Raw genomic sequence first — 24,488 nt, 5'->3', positions numbered from 1 at the left:
AAGGTAGAATTTCTCCGCGGTGGAACAACAACAACAGAAAAAAAAAAAATCCACCTGTTCCTTTCTGATGTCGTCTCCCTTCCTGATGTGTCGAGCATGTCTCGGCTGTGACGTCACCCCCGTTGCCCTGATCAGAATGCACGATGAGTTTTCCGTCGTGAACGTGAACAACGAGAACGCCCCCCCCCCACCCCGCATCCCACCTCAAAGCTCTAATTCTAAATGAATGCTGATTGGGGTTTTCCAGAGGAGGGGGATAAGTTGCACCGCAGTGCACCACAAGCCTCTTTTCAGATTAAATGTTTTAATGGTAAACGTTTATTGCGGAGAGTGGGGAGCATGACTGCAGTGGAGGGATGGTCTCTGTGATTAAGAGCTACTCCGCTTTTATTGATGCCTCACGATAGTTCCGTGTTGGCGCACAATGATGTAAATCGCCCCCCAGGTAGTTATGATGGGAGAGTCCCGCAGACAGACAAGCGGACTGATTCAAACCTCGTATGGATCGGCGCCAATAAACAATTGCACTGTCATAAATTTGACAGTTGAGAAAATGTAGTTGGCAGGTAGGTAACTTTTGGATATTACATAACATTGTAAGGCGGTGATGAATATGAACCCCACCTATTGATGCCTTGACGTATTTTCGCGGATACAAATCGATTCACTGGACTTTTTTTTTTTAATAAAGAAATCAAATCTGCCTGTTTTAAAAGACTGTTTCTCCTTCTGTCCCAACCACACCCCCCCTACTTCGTAAGATGCACCCTCGAAACCTCCACAGGTGTCCCATAAGGGCTGCAGGCTAGGTCAGTAGCTCAGCCTCCATCCGTGTGTGCTGTGTTTCTTCTCGTCTCCACCCCATCTTGCGCCCATGTCGACTACCCCTCCTCTTCTTTTTCGGGCTCGGTGGGGGTGGTGGGGAGGGACATAGAGGAAAGGGGGGGCCTCCGTTGGGCCTCAACACCTGTCTGATTGCTGACGTTTTTTTTTTTGTCCTCTCATCTCTGTGTGGCTGTCTTTCAAAAACGGTTTGGCTCTGCCTCCTCATTTGAGTTCTGCTTCTTTTTATTTATTTTTTTTGGTCAGTGTTGGATCAAACCCTCGCCCGTCCTCCGAAGTCTGTAAATATTGTGTGTGTCAAGCTTTAGTGAAGGTGTACATTGGTGTTGATGAATATGGTGTGTCCCCCCCCCCCGCCGCTATTAGAACAGGTGGTCATTCACCATTTCACGGCCATGACACCATTTGTCAGCGTGCCTAAATGTCTTGTCCTGTTTAGTATGAAGTACTTGTATGACCTTTTTATACCGGCTGCTGTCAGCCATCACACGATACACATACACACGATGGCAACCGTTACACTGTTGTGTGTGTTGAAGGAATTTGGTTTGGACTGTACGCTCGCACAGCATACACTCGCTGTTAAATAATGAGAACGGGTGAGCCACTCCGCCATGGCCGCACACCTTCATGCTTATCACATGGAATTTATTGACGTGTTTGCACGGTCACCTCAGCCAGCATAGGATGGATGATGAAGGGTTCGTCCCAGGAATGTTCCACACTGGTCTGAATGATCCCGGAAATAGAAACGAAACAAGTGTGTGTGGTGACTTTTGGGGCACCCTGTCGATGAAACGCCTTCCGATTGTACCTCTTATGGTGTGACGAATGTATGGCGATGCCTACTGCAGTGAAAGATGAACATATACTGTATTTCACTTTCATATTCAGTTCGTTCATTTTCTGAAACAAAGCCATAGAATATATATTTGTATTATTGGCTGTGGTCGGAGCTTTCAAACAGGATTGTTTTAAAGCCAGTAGGAAAAAAAAAAAATCAGCTTGAATGCATCTATTAATTTAACTGACATGTTTTTGGACTCACTGACTAGCCTTTTAGAACACAGCATGATGGAAAATACGGCCCAGGGCGGGCTGCTCTAAAAGGGGTGTGGCCATAGTGATTGACAAGTTCCCCCTATGGAAAAGAGTGTTGAGCTGGAAACCACACAACTAAGCACAACCAGAGCAGAGCTGTTGTGCCAAACTGAATATCCTTGCACATAAAATAAACGTGATGTATACAGTATCGAAACTGAAAATTGTGATACTCTAAAACACAAACGTGTATCACTGTTGAAATGGCAGACTTATGACATGCCCCTTCCAAAGTCTGGCTGTCTCAATGAGCTCACGGTGCTACCAAAATTAATGTAATTCATTATTATTATTACTATTTTATATTTATAGTACGAATCGCTCACCTGGTCAACGTAGTGCAGTGTAGTTGGTCAACGACGCGTCCCTTCAGCACGGCGAGTCCGCCATCGGTCACGCCGGCCGCTTCTACAAGCCATCATAAGCGTTTGTAACATGAAGCAATAAATACATCCACGTTTTTGCAGGACAAAAATTAAGGAATACCTCATGCACTATAAATGGATTGTCAAAAGGTTTTTGTGGAGGAAAAAAAAATTGATGTTGAGATCGGCGCTGTAGTGGCAAATTAGCGTGAAATCTTCCATGGCTGATTGGTTTGCGTTTACATTTGGTGAACATATCATCTGCTTCCTGTTTTACCGGAGCGATGCCGTTTTGCTCATCTAATGCGGGTACGAGCGAAAAAGTCAGGGCGCGCTCTCTCTTCCTCTTCTGATACACAACAAACAGCTTTGGAGTTGGATGCACTGCTGAGAATTGTCTGCCATCTTGTGGTGAACACTGTTACTACAACTTCAGACTGCTCAGCTATTGTGAACATTTTTTTTTGTGGACAAAAAAATTAAAAAATTAAAAAAAAAAAATTGTGGACTCCGATTGATAGCTGCCATTTGCCCATCCCTGTTATAGGCATAATAAAAATAATATAGTGATATAACAAATTCATATAATAGATCGTATTTTATTATCACAAACTTAGTGACAATAAGCGGTATGGAAAATGGATGGACGCATGGATAAAAATTCAAAGTCTGTGCGTCTTGATCCAGAAATTTAGATTGAATCTTAACTCCAGTGTATCGTCACCGTCCTTCGGAAACCAAAGGATGAGGTCACAGTGGCTGCATCCACCTTTTTTTTTTTTTTTTTTTAAACTTAATAGGTTCCCTTGCAACATCCCTCTTCTTCATGGGCCTGCTGTGCCTGCAGCAGATGGTCCACGATGAGCTGACATCAGCTCGACATAAAAGTTGAGGGAAAAAAAAAATGTGTTCAGTAGTCGGGATCCTGAGCCTTCAGCCCTTGAGAGATGTCGTTAAAAAAAGAAAAGAAAAAAAAAAGAAACAGGGGGGCTATGTGTTGCTTCCCTCAAAAGGATCGACCTCTAAGTTTGTTCTGACTTTGCAGGACAATTAGGCTTGGACTCAGATCACAGATATTTTTCCCGGAACGTGTTGCTCAATGGACATTTTGAGATGATGTAACATAAGATAACCTGAACTCGGAATATTGCTCCACAGACATTTCAGTGGTCGCCTTCCCGAAAGGCTTTCTTCCATACATTGAAATAATCTTTTTGCGCTTCTCCAATTATTTTACTTTTCAGCATTCTGCCCCCCCTTTTTTTTTTTTTTTTGTTGGCAGAACGTGATTTGAGGCTTACGCGGTCCACTTATGCATGCCATCCCTCATTCCTGTGCGTGACACAGCCTGGCGTTAAAAATAAGTGCAAATGTTAGCAGATCTTCCACAAACCTGCCGTGACAAACTGCATAATTTGTTCCCTTTGTCAGCCGGAGAATACAAAATGATTTGTTTTGTCTGTCTCTTTGCCTCCAACCCCCGAAAGGCTCATCCATTGTGGGGAACAAAAAAAAAACCAAACAAATTTCATTACGAGCCTCAAGCCTGATCAAACAGGGCTGTTCGTTTTTCTCACACATCCGCCCCCGCCCCCCTCTGCCCCCTTACCTGGCATTGCCAGACACCCAGTGGTTATTTAACCCAATCCCCCTCCCCCCCGTGAAGCGTTGAGCATTTCCAGCAGCACCCTGGCGAGGCACCAGATGACACAGCCTCAGAGTTAGAGGTCAGTCAAGGTTATTGTCATGAGAAAAAAAAAAAAACCCAACACTCTGGAAACTTTAGATTAAGAACTAGCGCCGTCAGAATCTGTCCGTCAGACCTGCTTGTTGAATCTCCCTTTTAAGGAGCTGCTTTAATGATAAAATGTGCATGCACGGATGCTGTAATTTCTGTCCGGGGGAAGTTTCATTACCGCGGGGCGCACCAAACGTCTTCTCGTTACGATTCGTTATTGGTGAGCAGTCGGTAAGGTCCAAGTAAGTACGAGGGTGGATTGCGATTGTATTTCCATTCAATGTACTCCGAACACATTCTCTTCTTTAGTGCCTTCACTACAAATAATATCTATCTTTTTTTTTTTTTTTTTTTTTTGTTAAAGTGATTTAAAAAAAAAAATGTTGTCTGACATGATCTTGCTGGGCCCGGGTGGGTTGTGGCCTGGCCCAATGTGTGTTGTGTGCGCGTGCGTGTGTGCGTGTTGCAGAGCCACAGCTGAAAGGCATCGTGACACGACTGTTCAGCCAGCAGGGCTTCTACCTGCAGATGAAGCCGGACGGAACCATTGATGGCAGCAAGGACGAGAACAGCGACAACAGTGAGTTGTGCCTTCGCATCATTTTTTTGAGAACAAATAAGCAAAGGCCCACATATTTGTCATTTTCTGCAAATTCCTTCTACCGTCATCACAAGCTGGCTAGTTTCATTGGTGAACTAAAATCCAACCCTTAAAAAAAATGTCACTTACATCCCACCTGTATGTGTTTTAAACAATGTGAACTGTATAATGCAGTGGTCCCCAACCCCCGGGCCGCGGACCGGTACCGGTCCGTGGGTCTTTCGGCACCGGGCCGCACAGAAAGAAAAAAGAACTTACATTACTACCGTTTTATTTATTTCGGAATCTCAAATTTGTTTTATTTTGAAAAAATACCGGATTCTCTGTTACATCCGTCTACAATATGTCACTCATGACACAGATCAAGAGTGACATATCTCAACGGGAGATTCCCACGCACCAAGCCGACGACGGTGAGTCGTATTTTTCATGCATTTGGTATTTGCGGCGTATTTTATTTTGAAAGCACGTTTAAACGTTACCGTAGCGACAAGAATGTTGCGGCCAGATAGGACGTTCCTGTGTCATGATTCGTGTTTATTATCATGTTTCGAAAATACCACAGTTTTCATACGGGTCATATCATATTATTTTGTTGTATTTATCCGCCACATCTTAAAGGCCGGTCCCTGAAAATATTGTCTGACATGAAACCGGTCCGTGGGGCAAAAAAGTTGGGTGACCGCTGGTATAATGGACTGTTGCATCACTGTGGCATCCCTATTTCTCCTCTGACTTATTCCATCATAATTCTTTTGCGGCATGTGTGATGATGGCAGCGGTTTCCTCCCTGCAACAATTCAAAATCTTACACGGGAGTATTGTTGTAAAGGTTACTCTGTAAGCTTTTTTTAATGGTTGTATTTCATGAGCAGTTTCCTCTCTTCCGCACCACTGCACGGCTCTCCCACCCTTTCTCCTCCGAGGGAAACGCAAACTGTCAACATTCAAATATCGTCAAGATTGTGTGATTTTGGACAGCTCGGATTTGGGTGAAAAAGTATGCCATCGAAGTACTGTACCCCAAAAATTGCAAATGGTAAAAAGCATATTTCCTGAAACTGCAGTTCAATGAACATCCAAGCCAGGCCGGATCTGAGGTCCGTCATACAATACACTGCACGGTTTTATTTTATTTTTTATTGAACCGTAAAAACATGGTATGATTTTCAAGGGACAAGTGGATTGCCACCAAGACAAAAAAAAGTAAAGGAGCCAAAAGAGGACAAAATGGAGAGAGTTGATCTTTTTAGAAGCTGTTGACAGTAATCTACAAATACATTCACTTGTCTGCATCCATGCATTTGTGTTACAGAGACTCTCCATGCTTTGCTTTCTGGCCTCAGGCAACATATGAAATTATAAATATATTTAAGAGTTAATTGTAAAACCTCCTTTGTCCAATTTATGTCGGTTTCATATTTTTTCCACAAATAGATAATACTGGCGAGTCCCCAAGCGGGTTTATTATTCCTTCAAATCCAGTCTGGCGGACTCCCGATTTTTGTGAAAGCATATATGCATTTTCAAATGGCTGTTGTGCCCGCAGCATTGCGACGCCTCCAAAATTTGAATCGACAGGAAAACTCAGGACCAACAGTCAATTGCCAATCCTCGCACACTGTGCGACAGTTCAGCCACTTTCAAAGAACGCTCCGCAACCTAAAATTGTGTCGAGATCAGAGAATGCTGGTTCTCGTACGAGCTGTGACTGTGGGCGATCGCATGTCAATATAGAACGATCTCCCAAATGGCTGTTGTGCCCGCAGCATTGCGACGCCTCCAAAATTTGAATCGACAGGAAAACTCAGGACCAACAGTCAATTGCCAATCCTCGCACACTGTGCGACAGTTCAGCCACTTTCAAAGGTTGTGGAGCGTACAACCTAAAATTCTGTCGAGATCAGAGAATGCTGGTTCTCATACTAACTGTGACTGTGGGCGATCACATGTCAAAATAGAATGGTCTCTCTGTCTGGAGCGAAGACAGACGGCGAACCAAAAGATCTTGCCAAAGCTTCTGGACCCCAGCAGGTGGACAGAGAAAGCTCCCCGTGTCATGTTTTCGATGTTTTACGTGGATCAATCCTCAGTGAGAAACAATTATACGTTGCTGTCGAGGCAGGGTGTTTTGGCCAGAAAAGGATTACCGCACAGGGGAAAGGGTTTCTGTTTAAGGGGCATCTGTTGTATTCTGGAGGTTTTTGTAGTACGTTGAGGGCTTCCCCGCTTCGAGGTAATCCGCTTGTTGAAAGCGGCGATTGTCAGGCCAGGGGATGACGGGCTGCGGTGAATAATTCAGCGGCGTGAAACTAAAAATACCACCGTTTCCGTTTGTACCCAATAAATAATTCTCCATATGTGGTGCTGCAAGCGTAGACGGTTTGAACGTAGAAAAAAAAAAAAAAAACGGGACGGGGAGGGAAAAGAGTGCTGGAGCAGCACAAAGACTTTTGTATTCAGATCCAGCACGGATGTATTGATTGAGAGGCTGGTGTATTTGAATAATAGATTCGCCCTCTAGCCTTGAACCGTGCTCCTTTCTGACCTGCGACACCCCCAGCAGCAGACAGAGAAGCTGGAATTTATTTTCAGCGGCTTTCCGCAGAACCGATGATGCCACCTGCATAGTAGGTGCGACCTAAACAAAAAAATAATCGATTTAAAAAAAAAAAAAAAATCTGATTGTATATGTCGAGAAACCTCGGATTAGAAACAATGGCGGGACAGGAACGTCCTTGGAGTGAACGAGATGATGTTTGCTGTGATGCCTTATTTTGCGGACCTACTCGTCTCAATGTGTGTGTCGATTTGTGCTTTGAAAAGGCAGGAATAAATGTGAAAACTGGACGTTTTTCGCGATTCGCCGCAGAAGTACAAGAGACGCAGCCGGCTGTCAGAGTGACGAATGCAGTCGTGTTTGGGCGAGGGGAGTTTGCAGCGAGAAAGATAGAGGGTAACCAAGGGCCGCCGGGAGAAATAAAACGATTCAGTCAACCGAGAGTTAAGAATTTAGGACGCCAGCGGACCCCTATGCCTGTCTCAAGGATATACATGACTACAACAGTTGCCCGTGTGAATCCGCTGCGTCAGTTGCCCGAGGGGGGCCACATTTCCACCATCGACGGTCCTGAGCATCCGTCGATATTTATTGAACGAAATCGAATCTCCTCGGAGGACAGTCTTGCGTCGGCACGTCCGCCCTCGTCCCCGCCAGCCTTATCTGATGTTCCTTCCCCATCAACACTCGCCGGACAATCAGATCGACACAATACAAGGGAAACCTGCAGTGCATCGAGATATGTCCCCTTCACACGCCATCCGGAAAGCAAAGTCCATGAAAGTCATCGTCATGTCCTCGCAGTTAGTCGCCACAGAGATAACAATGACTATGGGCTATGTTCATGAATGGCCAAGAAGCTAAATTGCTTCCAGCGTGACATTTCCAGATAACCAACGACCGGGATAATGAGAATTTCTAATAACCACTTTTTTTTTTTCTTATCTTCGCTGTGATCAACATCCTCAAGGAGTGTTTAGGTCATCTTCATGAGTGCCTTCCGCGAGGATTTCAATATTCAAATGTGCTGTCATCGTGGGGCATGTCGCTGTGATTTACGAGGATTTAACAGCGGCGCATGATGCGGCGGTTAGAACAGGATTTGGTGTTCGGACGTCAGTAAATTCTGCTCATCTCTGATTTGTTTTTGTTTTTTTTTTTTAGTGCGGCGCTCCGGGAACCAGTCGGCATTCGGTGATTACCGAGTGCGATAACGATTCAGAGGCGCCTTGCTTATGTTGCAGAGTCAGTCAAATCTGATCAAGACTCGTCGACATTCGTGTGATAAAGCACAATAGCTAAATGCCCGAGTGCTGTCTTTCGGTTGCGTTAGTTTGTGCTGATGTATATAGCTTGTGGATATTCTTTTGTGTAGCACATTTTGCACTCTAAGATATTTTGGGAGTCTTGTACTTGACTGAATAATCCTGTCTGATACAAGAGGCCGACATATTAGCATATATCTTGTCCAATCGCGCAACCTAAGCCATCACAGGCTTACTTAAGAGTACGCAAGTACCAGTCGGGCAGGGGGACAGATAATTTCGGCTGACTACTGCTACACAGGAACTAATTTAAGTTCATGTTTGGGAAGACAATCCATTTTGTCTGGTCAGTTGACTGCAAATTTTTGGTCATTTTCCATCAGGGAATTTTTTTTTTTTCTTCAATCTCAAACTGATTCCATCATAAAACAGTGGATTAATGATGCAGGCATTAAAAAAAAAATAACATCTTTATTTTCCTAAGTACAAAAGAGATGTGAGAGTATTAACAAAACAAAAGAAACGGAGAAAGAACACAGCGCGACAATGGGCATTTTTTTGCATTAGCATCTGCTTGGTCACATTAAGTCAGACGTGTCAAACTCATTTTTGTCGCGGGACAGATTTTAATTTCAGTTTCCTAACTCATTCACTCCCAAAGACGTTTTTATGTCTTTTCAAACTTGGTTTAGAATTGGCTGGTACTGAATGAGTTTTAAGAAGTCAAGAATAGCGGTTTATTCACCGAGTGTTTTAAGTTACTGTGATGAGGAGTTTGGTAACAAGAAAATGCTAACAGTATCGCGCTTATTTATTACAAATGAGAATTTGAAATTTGGGTAGAGATTTCAGCAAGCATCCTGAAAGTTGACATCTTTGATTTGCTTTCGCGGGCCACATAAAATGATGTGGCGGGCCAGATCTGGCCCCCGGGCCTTGAGTTTGACACCTGTGCATTAAGTTGTGAATGCAATTAATATTTTATAATTTTATTCCCACCCATTTAACCCAGCCGCTGGGGAGCAGTGCCCTCCCCTGGGGGTACACTGTTCCCCGGTGCCGGTCCCAAGCCCGGAGAAATGGGGAGGGTTGCGTCAGGAAGGGCATCCGGCGTAAAACTTTTGCCAAGACGGACATGCGAGTTGATAGGGCGGTTTGCAGGGACGGATGGGAATTAATGACTCGCTGTGGCGACCCCTGAAAAGGGACGTGCCGAAAGGAGAAGAAGAAGAAGATTCCCACCCATTTCACTCAACAGCAACACCCTGTTTTTTTTTCTGAGTAAGCCCACAGCACACCGGGTTGAAATTTTCATGAGTGGCGGACTGTCGGCCAGTGGGGGAAAAAAAAAAAAAAAATCAGGATTTTTGCAATATCGCAGATGACTTAACTATCGTCATCATTTCCAATGTATTGTGGCTATAAAGCAAAGCGCGTAGAGTGTCTGTCGCCAAAATGCACAAGTGCAGTCAATGAATGGGACGATCATGGGACAGATTAAGGGCTTTTCCATTCATGTCAATGGGGAGGGATGATTTGAGATTAAAAAAATAGAAAGGTAAAGATGCCAAACCCTGAACATACATGCTAAACGCTAACGCATTATACTTTGACACAACTCAACGTACCATCAAAAGTGCAACTGAAACTGTCACCCTTAGATTTCGTTTTTACGTTTGCTTTCATTTCTAACGCTGCATTCTCGAAGTCTACTGGAGTTTTCAGTGCAACGCCATCACTCGGTCCGTGCCCGTCATTTGTCTTCATTATAAAACACATCGAATGTTGCAGGTTCAATTTCCCCTTCAAACATTACCGTTGAGCCATAAAGCCAGATTCCCTAAAACCTTTACTTGAATGCCGCTCTGTCAAGAAGCTGCGCCTCCCGTTGTTCACTTCTTCTTGCCGTTCACTTAACTGCTGCCAGAGCGCCAGAAAGGCAGCCCGGAGAGACAGATCAGACATTCTCATGCCTCTGAGAGTTAAGTGAAAACTAAATCCTTCTTCTTCTTTCCCTTTTGTCTCTTTTGTACGCGTGCCTTCCGCCGCAACAACTGACTTTGCCGGTGCAGCCCTGTTTAATCTTATTCCCGTGGGTCTGAGAGTGGTGGCCATCCAGGGAGTGAAGAGTGGCTTCTACATCGGCATGAACGGCGAGGGCATGCTCTACAGCTCGGTAAGACCCACATTTTCCACTCTGTGTGTGTGTGTGTGTGTGTGTGTGAGACCGGCATTTCTGCATTCCGCACACGTTTTGTTCCATCCTCTTTGATGAATATCCAGCATTAGCACAAGAGCCCTTGTGATGTACTGTTATTGTGTTGTTGTGAACCACTTATCCTCCCACTTTGTTGATCAGGCAGCATGGCGCATGTTTTACATTTAATTCGACATTGAGTTCAGGACTCATTGTTTCAAATTGCCGGCTCTGGTCTTATGGACCCCAGCGTGGAGTTTATCCGCAAAAGAAACGTTCCACTCGGTTGCTGCTGGATATACAGAACATAATTTGGATGGGGGGTAGTTTATATCTGTGAGAGCAGGCAGAGGGACGCCGTTGCAAAGCTAAATTTGCTCTCAAAAGAAAGGAATTGAGGATATTAAAATGGACATGATGACATCGTTGCAACTCCGGCAGGCTATTAGCAACTTAGGTGTGACATTGAGAAATTGGGACGCCGTTGCAAAGCTAAATTTGCTCTCAAAAGAAAGGAATTGAGGATATTAAAAATGGACATTATGACATCGTTGCAACTCCGGGAGGCTATTAGCAACTTTGGTGTGACATTGAGAAATTTCTTCGCTGCGATGCCATTACATCCATCCATCGTTCATACCGCTTGTCATCAATTTAAATTTCAGGAATTATTATCAGCCAAAGATACTTTGACTTTTTACGCACCAAATCCCACACGTCGCCGGAATATTTCTTCCACCGGGTTCCAGAAATGAACAGAAGCGGGGGAGTGAATATCATGCGAAAAGAGATTTCTTATGCGGCGTAAGATGCGAGGAGCGAGCGGGGAGAGTGTGGGTAGCCCATCGCCGGGCGGGGGTGGAAAGAGTCACGGATGTCAAATTTAATTTCGCTGCCAGTTACTGCGAGGCGGAAAACGTGCCTCTGGAATGTTTGACATGCAGGGGAAGTGAAAAGCTGGCATATGCGCAGAGACGGGAGACACGGGAACTTATCCCGAGTGAACATGCTTATAAACTAACTTCCAGCGTCGGGGGCGCTTAACTCAGATGGAAATAACAGAAAATGAAGGAACGAGGGGGTTGCGTGACCCCGCCTCCTGCCCCCGCATCCCATCTAGCTGACTTCTTTTTAAAATGTCAAAATCGCCATAAGGTGTTTGAAGGACAGACCAGTGTGTGTTTTGGTCGCGTGTACTGATCAGGCAGCGGTTTTATCACAAGCGAGACAGGTCCAGATGGCGTCCATTTTTCTCTCGCGGCGCAACGTCCAACAAATTTGTATCCTTTCCCAATCCGAGCTTGACTCATGAGCCCTTGCGGGTTCGGACAAGGACGTCGATGTGCAAAACGTGACTCATCTGGCTAGACTGATTTCATTCATAACTTAAGACTCCTAAACAAGCTCACAGTGATCACCTCCCACCGCTCGCCGGTCTAATTAATGTTAAATAGCACCCGGGGCCGTCACGTGATTCATCGAAATGATGCCAAATTGGGCGCGTAGTGTCAACCGTGCCCCGCGTGCACCACCCCCCCCGTTCATGAAGGCATCATTTGTGTCCGGCGGCCTCGTGATTTTTATGAATTACAAGCTGAGCGGTGCCCTGGTGTCAAATGGCAGCTTTCAGCCTAACAGCCACGACACTCCATTCATCCTCTTAACGATCTTTTTTATGGCCCGCCAAATGCAATTTTGACCTTTGTGGCCATGGAGTGGAAATGTTTGTCAAAAAGGAGTGTGGGTGTGTGTGTTTCTTTTTTTTTTTTTTTTTTTCTGTTTGTCGTGACGGTAGAAAGTGGATTTTAATGACAATACACGAGCCAAATGCACTTTGGTGAAGTCGCTGGGATGGGAAACATGGGAAATAAGCACGGATCAGTGGGCAGAATGCAAGAGCTGGACTTCTGAGCCTCGTACGCTGCTCATCGGTGGACCGAATTAGCATATGGATCGCCAATGATTCAGCAGTACAGGTTATACTGAGGCAGTCGGAGAATTTAGTAGGGCTGAGTGATTTTGAAAAATCTATTGTGATTTTTTTTTTTTTCCTCCCTCAGTATTGTGATTGCGATTAGCTCTGCCCTTATTATTTTTTTTTCAAGGTCCTCTTCCTATATGGTTCATAAACACAAGCAATGAATTAATTTGTCCTCCAATAAACAATATTAGAAATCTGTTGCGTTGTCACTTTCACGACATACTGTCGACATCCATCCATCCATTTTCTGATCCGCTTCATCCTCACAAGGGTCGCGGGGGGGTGCTGGAGCCTATCCCAGCTGTCTTCAGGCAGTAGGCGGAGGACACCCTGAACCGATCGCCAGCCAATCGCAGGGCACACACAGACGAACAACAATCCGCTCACACCGAGGGACAATTTGGAGTGTTCAATCAGCCTGCCACGCATGTTTTTGGAATGTGGGAGGAAACCAGAGTACCCGGAGAAAACCCACGCAGGCCCGGGGAGAACATGCAAACTCCACACAGAGAGGCCGGAGCCAGAATTGAACCCTGAACCTCCGTACTGTGAGGTCGACGTGCTAACCGCTGGACCACCGGGCCACCCTCCTGTCGACACATAAATCAATAAGTAGTCCACACGGCGCCATAAATGGCCATAAAATAAGCCCCTCACGTTTTACTTTCAATGCAACTTGTTGTTTGCCCGTGCCATTCTCTCTCTGACAAGCTCTTCATGCCACGCCCCTCTATGCGCTTTTTTTATTTCATCTTTCTTTCCCAAAAATCTCCCCACGTAAACAGCAGTTTCTCTCCTGGGAGGTCATGATTGAGGGATCTCCTCTTATTTTGCTCACGCTTCCGTCACTGCCGCTTACAAGACGTGGCGACGGGAGATTTGGGAAGCCATTAAGGTAGTCGCTGACTTTTTTTTTTTTTTTTTTCCGCCCCTCCGGTGTTCATCAGTTTAAGTGGTCAGCGTTGATTGGCTCGAGCCCCGTTGAGGCTTTTGCTGATGAGGCTGTGGGTGAGCGCGGTTGATAATGCTTGTGCGGAGTGTTTTAGCCCCGTTAGTGCGTGTGTGAAAATGAAAATACCCCCTCCATTATTCATAAATTCTTCTCAATATGACCTAGTTTGCTGTTGCCTAGTACAGCAAGAATCAGCACTCCCTCTCTAGCTATCAAGCTGTTATCTAATCCAGGTATCTCTCTCTCTCTCTCTCCATCCATCCAGCTCTATAATTATCCAAATTATATATCGATAGCCTTCACTCTCTCCATATCTTTGTGTCATTCTGTCTCTATTCATCGCTGTCTTATGTAGCTCAAGTTATCCATCCATCCATCAGTGGAAGCCACAATTCTATTGATTTTGAATTAAAAAAAAAAAAAAATTGTCGGGAGCAGCAATTCTCCGTTCCTCACCACAACTTCAGGAACGTTTAGTTTTTGTTGATGCAAGAACTATGTAAAGGATACCTGATGAAAAAAAAAAAATCGATATTTTGGGAACATACTGTAGCTGTGTAGACGTAATGTATGTAGGACAGTTACTGACTCGCTTCTAGGTCCATGTGCTTGTGACGGCATGCGCAAAACAACAGCTTGAGAGTGGCCCAAGACTTTTGCACAGTGGTGGATTATTCCTTGCCGATGAGCTGGGCTACACCATCGATCGCTATCCAGCGACCCATCGAGCTCGGACTAACCATCCATCCATCTAGATTAACCGCTCCTATATTCTTTTTATTTAACTGGGGGATGAAATTCACTGCTTCTTATTTATGTCACAGAAATAAATGACACGTCAAGAGCAAAACCTTCACTGAAGGTCCTAAAAAGGGGAGTGAGTCAAAGTTGTGGAAGGTGAGAGAGAGTGGTTGAGTTTTGTTCAAGGTTTAAAAAAAAAAAAGAAAAAAAAAGGCAAAATACCTTCACAAAATGCTGCTTTGTCTGACATATTTTATAGGCTCTTAGTTTTCAGTCTAAAAAGCTATTGGTGAGATCTCCAGATTTCATGAGAAATGCTTCAAACAATTTTTTTCTTCATTTATTAATGACAAATTACGGGCCAAGTATGCAATAAATATTATATCCCCCCCAAAAAAATTTCAGATTAAAAAAAAAAAAAAAGCATTTATATATTTATTTGTTGATTATTTTTAAAATAATATATCTATATTTTTTTGCCTTGGTAGCTTTTTCCCTTCTTGACCAACGGAGATATTAGCACGTGTTTGTGGTTTCGGTGTCATTTATCATCTCAGTCTTCTGTGGAAGGTCGTCAGCAAGGTCATCACGCAACCGCATGCTGACTCTTTGGAGTCAGACCGAGGGAAGATAAACATAAAGGTGGGAAGTAAGAGGGAAAACGTGGTGTGAGAGAATATATCAGTCGAGACCATATCTGACATGAATTCTTGACGCAATATCAGTGAGCAATTTAGGGAGTCCATGCCAGCGCTGGGGATTTTCTTGACGGCTAAGTCTTTTAAGGTACATTCATGGCTCGGGCTCAAATTCAAATGGAACTCCTTCCAGAAGGCTCCGCAGCCTCGTACAAAGCCAAAGAACACCTGTCGCGAACACCGATTAGGCTCCTGAGTGCGTTCAGCACAGTTCTGCTGGCAGCCCCGTTTCATATCCATTACATCTCGCCGTTGTTCGTGACTCTTCATCTGCCAAACGACATCGCCGCTCGCCTCTCGCACAAGTCACTCAATAATCGCAGACGCAATTCATGCGGATAAAGGTGTGAAATCATCGAGAAAACGGGAACATTAAACACAGGGAAAATAAAAGTTGGGTAATGAATCTGATGATTGATTGTCGTATTTGTTTGACTCATGTGATTATATGTGGGTGGAGTGGTAGTTCGCCATTTTGGGCAATAGTCAGATTCAGTTTTTATACCTTCTGTTCCGGGTTCGTGATCATTTCTACTTAAATCGTCCAGCAAAATTTGTTTCTTACTGTAACACTTATTGTGCCCATGAATTGAAACTTGAGCTTCACGTGGTGCACTTTTGCTGCATTTACTAAAATAGCAGCCAAGACTTAAGTCGACACGAGAGTCCCTATTTACTATTCGGCGCACAACTGGCGCAAGGCATGGTCTAAATCTGCACAGTGGCAGCCAAGACGTTGTTTGGGTATTTTAGCAGCTGCATATCACTTGGCACAGTTTAAAATGGGGGGTTTGCGCCATTGTGGGTGTGAACACAGCTGACTTGATGCGCCACCAACAGAAGCGACTCCTCTCATTCGTTTTGGTGCGAGAGAGGGGCACAGCTGCCAAACCCACTCTTCAGCTCCCCTCAACATTTTATCTCACGACCCTCAGCTAAGAACCCCCGAGATAGTGACATTCAACTGCATAGGGAATTAATAATATTCGAACATTTACATCCAGTCCATAGTCTGTTCCCTAAGCATTTTCTTTCTCTTCCAGTTGAAACATTTAATGGCATTCGTGAGCAGTACCAGCCAATTCTCAGTCCAATATATATGGGATGTAAATTAAAGCCACGCGCAGCAATTAACATCCCCCCCCCCCCACACACACACACTCTTTATCATGGTGAATCCTCGGAACGGTCATCAGCCTTTGACTCTGCCCACATGTGGCAGAGTCGACAAAAACTATTTGGACAGCGTTTCCGAACATTTATTGAGCCAAGGCACACACACACACACACACACACACACACACACACACACACACACACACACACACACACACACACAAACAAAAATATCGCAAAAAAAGTATATACTGCAAATGCAGCGTATTGTATGCAAGACAACAAAAAACTGCAATTCCAAGCTGGCCCTTACATGCATTTTTGCAATCAGTCTTCTGTTTCTTAGCCCAAAAATGTGCCCCCCTCCCACCCCCACCCCTATTTTGTAGCACTAACAACGATGCTTCCTTATGTATTCCTCTCAGACAAAGCAACTCTGTCGCCGAAGCATTCGGCATGCAAGTGTGAATGCGCTGCACTCTTTTTTTTGGGTGTTGATTCCTCTTCATTGTCTGCTTCGGCGCTTCATGTAATTCCATGAAGGAGATTTCATTAATGAGAGACTGCGACCTCACCTCATTTTTCCTCACTCACTCATCTGCAAACAAGGTGCGCCGTCAGACTTCAAAGTCACTTACATTCTGCCCTTATCATTCCCCAGAGCTTTTTTTTTTTTTTTTCTCTCCACACGGAACACACTCAAAGCCAAACTCATGGGGTGATGTCCTTGCGGCTGTGTAGTTTGGGGGGGGGGGGCTGTCTGTGGCGTGACAGCTCCTGAAGAATATTTAAGTGCTCTCATACTTGTGACTTATTGCCAGGGATTTCGGAAACTTTTTGGTCTGGGTATCCTTCACGGGAGATACATTTTCCCAAGGACTTCCATCTTATCCTTATTCCAATTAAAACACATCTTCACACGCGTTGTCCTAAATGCCACGAGAATTGTTATATGGTGAACATTTTGACTGTCACTGAAGTGAATTAAATAACATTTAGTTTCATACAGTGGCACCTTGACTTAGTTTGAGTGACCCAATTGATGAATTTATTCTTGCTTGACTGGTTTGCTTTGCATTGTGCGCAAAAGCACTCGATGGGGGTCGGCGCAAACGTAACAACGAGCAGCGGTAAGGCCGCCAGTGAACAATTCTGTTTATTGCCACTCCTGCTTCAAGTTTATGATCAAACTAAACCCGAAACGGTGACACACCACATACCTTTGTCTCAGGAAAGTGCTAGCTTAACATGAACATAAAATGCATAACATCATGGAAGAGCTAATAAGTAGCTGTGATGTTGCCGTGTGATGCTACGTTCAGACTCGGGCTGCGGCGATCGGATAAGCTGCTATTCGGATAACCTACTGAAAAAAATGAATAGATTTTTTTTTTTTTTTTTTTTGCTTGGTTAAAGAGCAGTTTTCAATACAGAAGACAAAAAAAACACATTTCCACTAAATAATGAACGGCCAGACTGTTTTCATTTTGAGATGATCAAAATTTCATATTATAATGAACGGCCAGACTGTTTTCATTTTGAGATGAAATATAAAAAAGATAAATATAAACTGTGCTTAGTGCAGCAATGAAAAGGCAGATTTTTTTTTTTAAATCATTTATTGCACATTAGTTTTTGCCCCCTCCCACCACCACCAAATTAGGGCTTGCGGACCCCAGTTTGAGAAGCACTGCTGTAATGTGCTTGACCTGATTTGGGCTCGTAACAGATGAAGAAGGGCCTGATGGTGTGCACTGTGTCATTGTCTGCCTTACACACACATGCACGACGAGCATGCGCACACACACACAAATGCACTCGCCGCCAGACAGGCAGGACGTGACCCGCTGAGCCCCAGCCCAGATAGAAACTTCTGCACTTTGACGGTCCGTTGCATAGGCCCCCGATAACTTGTCCTGCTGACCCACCAGAGGTGTCCATACAGCGCTGACCTCAGTGACCTCACCTTCCGAAAGTCCTTTTACGGTGCTTGCCTTGCACACTTGTGTCTTTTTCGGAATCAACGGGCAGTGACTCAAGCTGTTGCTGAACTGTGAAATGCTGTGTGAGCACAGTGCGTGCGCACACATAAACACACACACACATACACACGCGCAGGCACACGTTCTCTTTAGACGACATATGGCGGCCTTTATTTTTAATTAGTCCACACTTTGCAACACCAAATGAGATGAATACACACAGATAAGCAACGCCATTAGCTGGTGAGTTTATCTCATCTCCGAAATAGAGATGGAGTTTTATTTCTTTTGCTGTATTTAATTATGGGAATGAATGTGTTCACACTTTGTTGTACTGCCCCCAAGTGGTCAAAAACACCATTAAGGCTTCATGAGTCAGGAATCAAAATAGCGGAAAACTGCTCATTATTTGGCACCATCCCAAACATGGTTATGAATGCCTCGTCTGTACGTAGTTTAAACCAGGAATATATCACAGACTTGGATCCCCCAAGCTATTTATCAGTTCATTTATTTTACAGCATTACCCTTAATAAATCTCTAATCCGAACATGAATCGGTGAATTACACTATGGACTGTTAAACTGAAAACCTACATAATTTTTTTTAATCACTTGTGCATCGTTGATCAAATATAACAGGTGTAAAAAAAAAATAAAAAAAAAAACTGTCAAAGTCACATCCCCAACCTGTCGTTTTTTGTGTTTTTTTAACCAGCTCGACTTTCTGTGGCTTTACACATCAACAACCGCACATGCAGCAGGCACGCACTGACAACATCATAAATGACCACCTCCAGCTGGAATTGGAATTGGACGACTTTAAAAAAGGGCACAGAAACCTGCCGGAGATATTGCGAACCCACACACAAAACGCGCGCTCGCACACACGCCGACACGTACACAAAACCCGCTTTAAAATGAGATTAGGCTTTGTAGAATCATTCCGGCTGTTCTGCATGGCTACGGCTATCTGCACAAATATAACCGGACTCATTTTCAAGGTGTCTGCTTAAGATAACGAAAGAGTGCGGGACATCACCAAACACAAATCTGCCCCACCGAGCGTCACCAACACCAAAAGCAGAATCTACTGCTGTTGCCATGTCATGGGCGGAGAACCATCATGGTGGTGGAGTTATTATTTAAATTAGCCCCACGATGACATAGCAGTGGGTCAGAAGCGCAGAACAGCTCTGTCACAGACACATTTCCAGAACTAGGCAGATAGCAAAAGATTTACGTGGTTGGACAGGCACTACAGAGCCAACTTTTTTTTTTTTTGTATACAAGCCATTAAAAAATCAATTTTCCATAATATGTCCCCTATAAATTGAGACAAGTCTCCATAAAACCAAAGCCTCTGTTCTGCATGAACTACATCCATCTGCACAAATATAACTTCTCATTTTCAAGGTTTCTGGTTCAGATAAAGAGGAAAGCTGGGGTATATTTTCAAGAAGATAAATCCGTTGATGCATGGGCTGACTGCTGTTCAGAGATGATTCTGCCACCGCCGTATTGTGGCAAGCATAGCAAAATCGCTGTTTTGTTTTGTGCCATCCCCCTGCCAAATTTCGATGTCTGTAAGTCAAAGGGCATGGACACTCAATGCACTTACTCACCATTTTTTTTGTCCAGGCGAGGAGGTCAGGAGTCAAATTGTGGATGTTGAATAGGGAGTTGAGTTGATAATGAATGAACTCTACTGATCTTTCAAGCTTGAAATAATGTCGACTCTCAAAAATGCTTTCAAATAAATCTTTGGAAAACCTTTTCAAAAACCAACAGGCCTGCTGACATGCTTAGCTTACCGTCTACACACCTGACTTCAGGCGGCCATCTTGCTTTTAACCCTTGACCCCATCAAGGAAAGCACACCTCTAAATGCAGTAGCCATACCTGGCCAGTGGGGAGCACACTAAACCAAAATGACCAGACTAAAGTCCAGACTTCAACAACAGATCTAAACTGCAACTTCTACATTTACTTAGCTCAATTTAAAAAAAAAAAAAAAAAATTAAAGAAAAAAATAAGTGATTTACACAAAAATATAACTCCCTTCAGATATTTTTTTTGTAATGGGCTGGAGTGAGAGCCCAGTCGTAAATCCATCATCAGCAATCAATTCTTCAAGATTGATCAATAACTTTGACCATTCCTTGTTTCATCTATACATGAAACTCACAAAGAAACAAAAAGTCACATTTCTTTTTTCAATTACTCACGTGTTTTAGGGACGCTTTAGCTGCCGCTGCATACGGATTGGTGTGATGAAACCGACTGAGCTGTTCGTGGTTGTAGTGGGGTTCTTCAACTAGTTTTCATGAGGGGCCGACTTTTTGGTCACTTGTTTTGCCGTGATTGTAAATGTATCGCTGATGAATGCCGTAACAAATGTAACAGCCAATTCAAAATACATTTGATCTTTAAAAAAAAAAAAAAAAAAAAAGAAGGCTGGCAACCAATCCAGGATGCACTCCATCTCTGGCCCAAAGTAACTAGGATCACCGGCAACCCTAATGGAAGACAGTCTAGAAAATGTCTTTTACAGGGTCTATTTCTTGTATGTGTGTGTGTGGGGGGGGGGTATTATGGAATGGATACTTGGGAGTATTTCGTAGCCAACTAGAGTCAGGGTGATGACGGTGAGACAGTGGCAACAGTGAATAGGAGTCATCCTGAGGGCGTGGGAAAGCCGTAGTGATGGAGTAGGATGGGGCGGAAACTCCCGGGAGAAGGTGAAAGAGAAGTTTTTCAGGACTGAACCTTCGCCAAGGCGTCGTAAAAACTGACCGCAGTACACAAACAGCTCTTCTGTCCCGGTATTAGTTGGACACAAAAGTAGCACACGCTGTATAGTTCCACAATTGCGTTGCCAGGACGGTAGAATCCGGGTACTGGTGGGATGACATACATACAGAGAGGGGAATTTGATACACACGGTCACACAAAGACTGTGATAACGCAAGCATAACATAGATCCTTATTTGCTCCTCCGCTCTGTCATGGCATTTATGTAGAATACAGCCGATGTCACGTCCTCCCCATCTTTCCTGCGTCGCTGACTTTCTCTTTGACGTGCCGCTTTGATAATGATGCGGAGCGATACTAATCTTCCATCGTTGCCCGTTATCTTAGTAAGAGCATCATATTTTGTTTGAATTCACAAGGACATGCAAGGGGTGGGAGCCCATTTTGAGCAAGGAAGTGAAACGGGCACTTTTTCCACTTCAAATGAATTTCCCACTTTTGTATTGACTTCTATTCTAATTAGTCTACTACTACTATGACCACAACTAAATATACATTGGGGTTATCTCGGGTAGTAACAGTGGAGGAGTGGTTAGCATCATCTCCTTTCACCGAAAGCTGTGATATAGCAATTTTCAAAATAGCGAGACGTGGTCCCTTCACATGCCACCGGACGTATGAGCGCTGTATGGCGACAGGTGACTCAACCCGCTTCAGAACAAGCAGCAGCTCGGCAGATATAAAAAGGAAATCGTCTTCCAACAAGAGGCTACAAGGTATTTATTGCCACTCTCAGCAGAAGGTTACTGTCAGACGAAACATAAAACAAAGAGAATTTCACATGGTGTATTTCAAGCAACCACAGGGCCTCTGCTCTCTGAAGATGCAACACGGGCTAACTTTTAGCATCTATGCGGCAGTGTTGTTACCCTTCTGAACACAAACGGGGCTGCAGCAAATGTAGACAGACAAGATAACATTATTCCCAGAAATATTTTCTTTATCCTCTACAATGACTAATATTATTGCTGTACTCAGAAGCGGAGGAAAAAGTTTGGACCATTCCCGTTTCAGCTCATAGCGAAGACACATTGTTGTGTGATAACTATATTGACAGTGCTGTATGTTATTCTGCTCTCAAAGGAAATGTTCACGCCGGAGTGCAAATTCAAGGAGTCCGTTTTCGAGAACTACTACGTGATCTACTCGTCCACTGTGTACCGACAGCAGGAGTCGGGCCGGGCCTGGTTCCTCGGCCTCACCAAGGAAGGTCAAGTCATGAAAGGCAATCGGGTCAAGAAGACCAAACCTTCTTCTCACTTTGTACCCAGGCCCATTGAAGGTAACACACACACACACACACACACACACATGCACACCCACACACACACACACACACACACACACACACTCACACACACAAAAAAACCCTAACTTATCACATTAAATATGACTTATTAAATAAGTTGACTTAGTTCTGTGTTTGTTGTAAAGATCGATTGATAATGTGCCCTTGTTGGGACTTCACATTATATTTTATCATGCCATCATGCCAAGTGTTTGCTTGAAATGAATTTTGGAAAAAAAATAGTTAACATGAAATCCTTATCATTTTAGTCTGTTGTAGTTAACAAGTTCCTAAATTATCTCTTTACTTTGTTTCATCACACATCCATTCTCGTTTCTTCATTTCCTCCTCCCACGATCATCTCCCTTCAGTCTGCATGTACCGCGAGCCGTCGCTGCACGAGATCGAGGACAAGCACCGCTCCCGCAAGAGCTCAGGGACCCCCACCATGAACGGAGGCAAAGCAGTCAACCAGGACTCCTCATAGCAATGAACGGGAGGGGCTTCCGCTGAGGGGCGTGGCCTGAACGGGAGACCTGAGGAAACTTTCTGCCCCGCCCCAAAACGAATGCACCATCGCTTCCTCGACGAAATTGTGTCGCTATCATGGCGATCGAGGAGCTCTTACTGTACCCTCATGACAAGACGGGACAAACTCTGAACTCTTGCCTGTGAAAAAACTTTTAGAAGAATTACTACGACACAGATGAAAACTCTCTCTCTCTATATATAGTTATATCTATATCTATAAACATTTCCAATCAGGACTTGACTGATATTTTATGCAAAAAAAGAGCTATGATACGCAACGGATCAGAGGCCTCTCCTCACAACAAATATCTCTCATTTCCATAGAAAAAAAAAGCTTTAATACGTGCTCACTTTTCATATGGATTATTTTCTAAATGCTATCTTGTGTTCGATTTGCCAATAATCACAAGTTCATCAACACACCAATGTGCTGTGAAGCTGACCGTGAGTGTAACAACTTATTAAAAAACAGAAGAAGAAGAAGAAGAAGAATTCCTTTGTGGGACTGAGTTACACAAAATGTTTCCTTGTGGGTGAATCTTGAATCACACGAGCCGCTCTGCCTGAATGTATTTGATGATGTAGTCACGGGAGTGCTTACGATGGGATGTCATTAACTCAGGTGTGTACTGTCAGTGCGTCTACAACTCGCATGCGGCGTCAGAAGCAATATAAACAGCGGGGTCGAGCAGGTATTAAGATATTATAACTAGCAAGTGAAAACGAAATATTCCACAGTACCGTATTTTCCACACCAAAAGGCGCACTGGATTATGAGGCGCACCTTCGATGAATGGCCTATTTTGTAATGTTTTTCATACATTGGGCGCACCGCATGATAAGACGCAATCTACAATGCATCCACTAGATGGAGCTACGCTCAAGGAATGACCAACACAACGACCAGATGTCAGTAAAATGTATTTAATAAAGCAGCGACACAGTTCACTTAACCAACAGCGAGTTATAACATTGACTCGGTAACGTTAAACTCTCGTGCCGCTGTTCTATTTCCGTGTTCAATTGCGTAACCGAGCGCCTTACGTTTGAACTCTGCGTTGTCAGCATGTCGCGAGCAAGGAGCCATTTTGGGGGTGGAAATATTACCGTAATGACCATACACAAAGCGCATCGGATTTTAAGATGCGCTGTGAGCTTTTAAGAAAATGGAAGGCTTTTAGCTGCGCCTTTTACTGCAGAAAATATGGTATGTTTGAGATGAGCTGCTCCAGGAAAGATTATTTCGCCTTCCAAAAAAGGGGGGGGATGACCAGCATCAGTAACACGTTCAGCCCAAAATGCATTTGCACTTCATGAATCTTAACTTGTTACGTTCGGGTTGAAATAACCGTATGGACCTTGATGCAATGAGAGAAAGGAATGGGTGAGGTTTTATTGTGAAAACAGAGTCCCCATCCGCACAACCTCGCCTGGCATTGTGATCAATGAACTAACTGCAGAGGTTTTTGCATTGAGCGAACTGGTTGCTCTGCCGTGTAAATGCTGTTTGCGTTACATTAATTTATTCCCTGTCCTCCATTTAGTGTGTCTAATGTCTGGCTCAGGAAGTGTTAGTCGGTCCAGTGAAGCAGTCTTTCCCAACCAAGGGTGAGCAAGTTAGAAAAAAATCACATGGCATACCAAAAAGTGGAGACAGTGAAGTTGGATACGTTCCAGAGCCAATCGGGGGAAATTTTGCAATGTCGGCACACCGAG

The 24,488-nt window shown here is 44.1% G+C and overlaps 1 protein-coding gene across 3 annotated transcripts in view; it reads left to right on the top strand.

The window, feature by feature from the left end:
• The window catches only part of fgf12a (fibroblast growth factor 12a), a 29,775-nt gene extending 6,534 nt beyond the window's left edge, over positions 1 to 23,241 (top strand). For 2 of the 3 annotated variants that reach the window (XM_019855907.1, XM_019855906.1), the window contains exons 2-5: positions 4,517 to 4,627; positions 10,546 to 10,649; positions 22,037 to 22,235; positions 22,613 to 23,241. In XM_019855907.1, the coding sequence (XP_019711466.1) occupies positions 4,517 to 4,627; positions 10,546 to 10,649; positions 22,037 to 22,235; positions 22,613 to 22,728 (530 nt within the window). In that variant the 3' untranslated portion in view covers positions 22,729 to 23,241. Of the gene's footprint in view, positions 1 to 761; positions 810 to 4,516; positions 4,628 to 10,545; positions 10,650 to 22,036; positions 22,236 to 22,612 lie in introns of all 3 variants that reach the window. The other variant, XM_019855905.1, reaches the window with a different exon arrangement.
• Positions 23,242 to 24,488: the final 1,247 nt, after the last annotated feature.

The sequence above is a fragment of the Hippocampus comes genome, unplaced genomic scaffold (genome assembly GCF_001891065.2).
Source record: "Hippocampus comes isolate QL1 unplaced genomic scaffold, H_comes_QL1_v1.1 scaffold114, whole genome shotgun sequence".
In the NCBI taxonomy this organism is placed as follows: Eukaryota; Metazoa; Chordata; class Actinopteri; order Syngnathiformes; family Syngnathidae; genus Hippocampus; species Hippocampus comes.
This window is presented reverse-complemented; position numbering and strand designations above follow the sequence as displayed.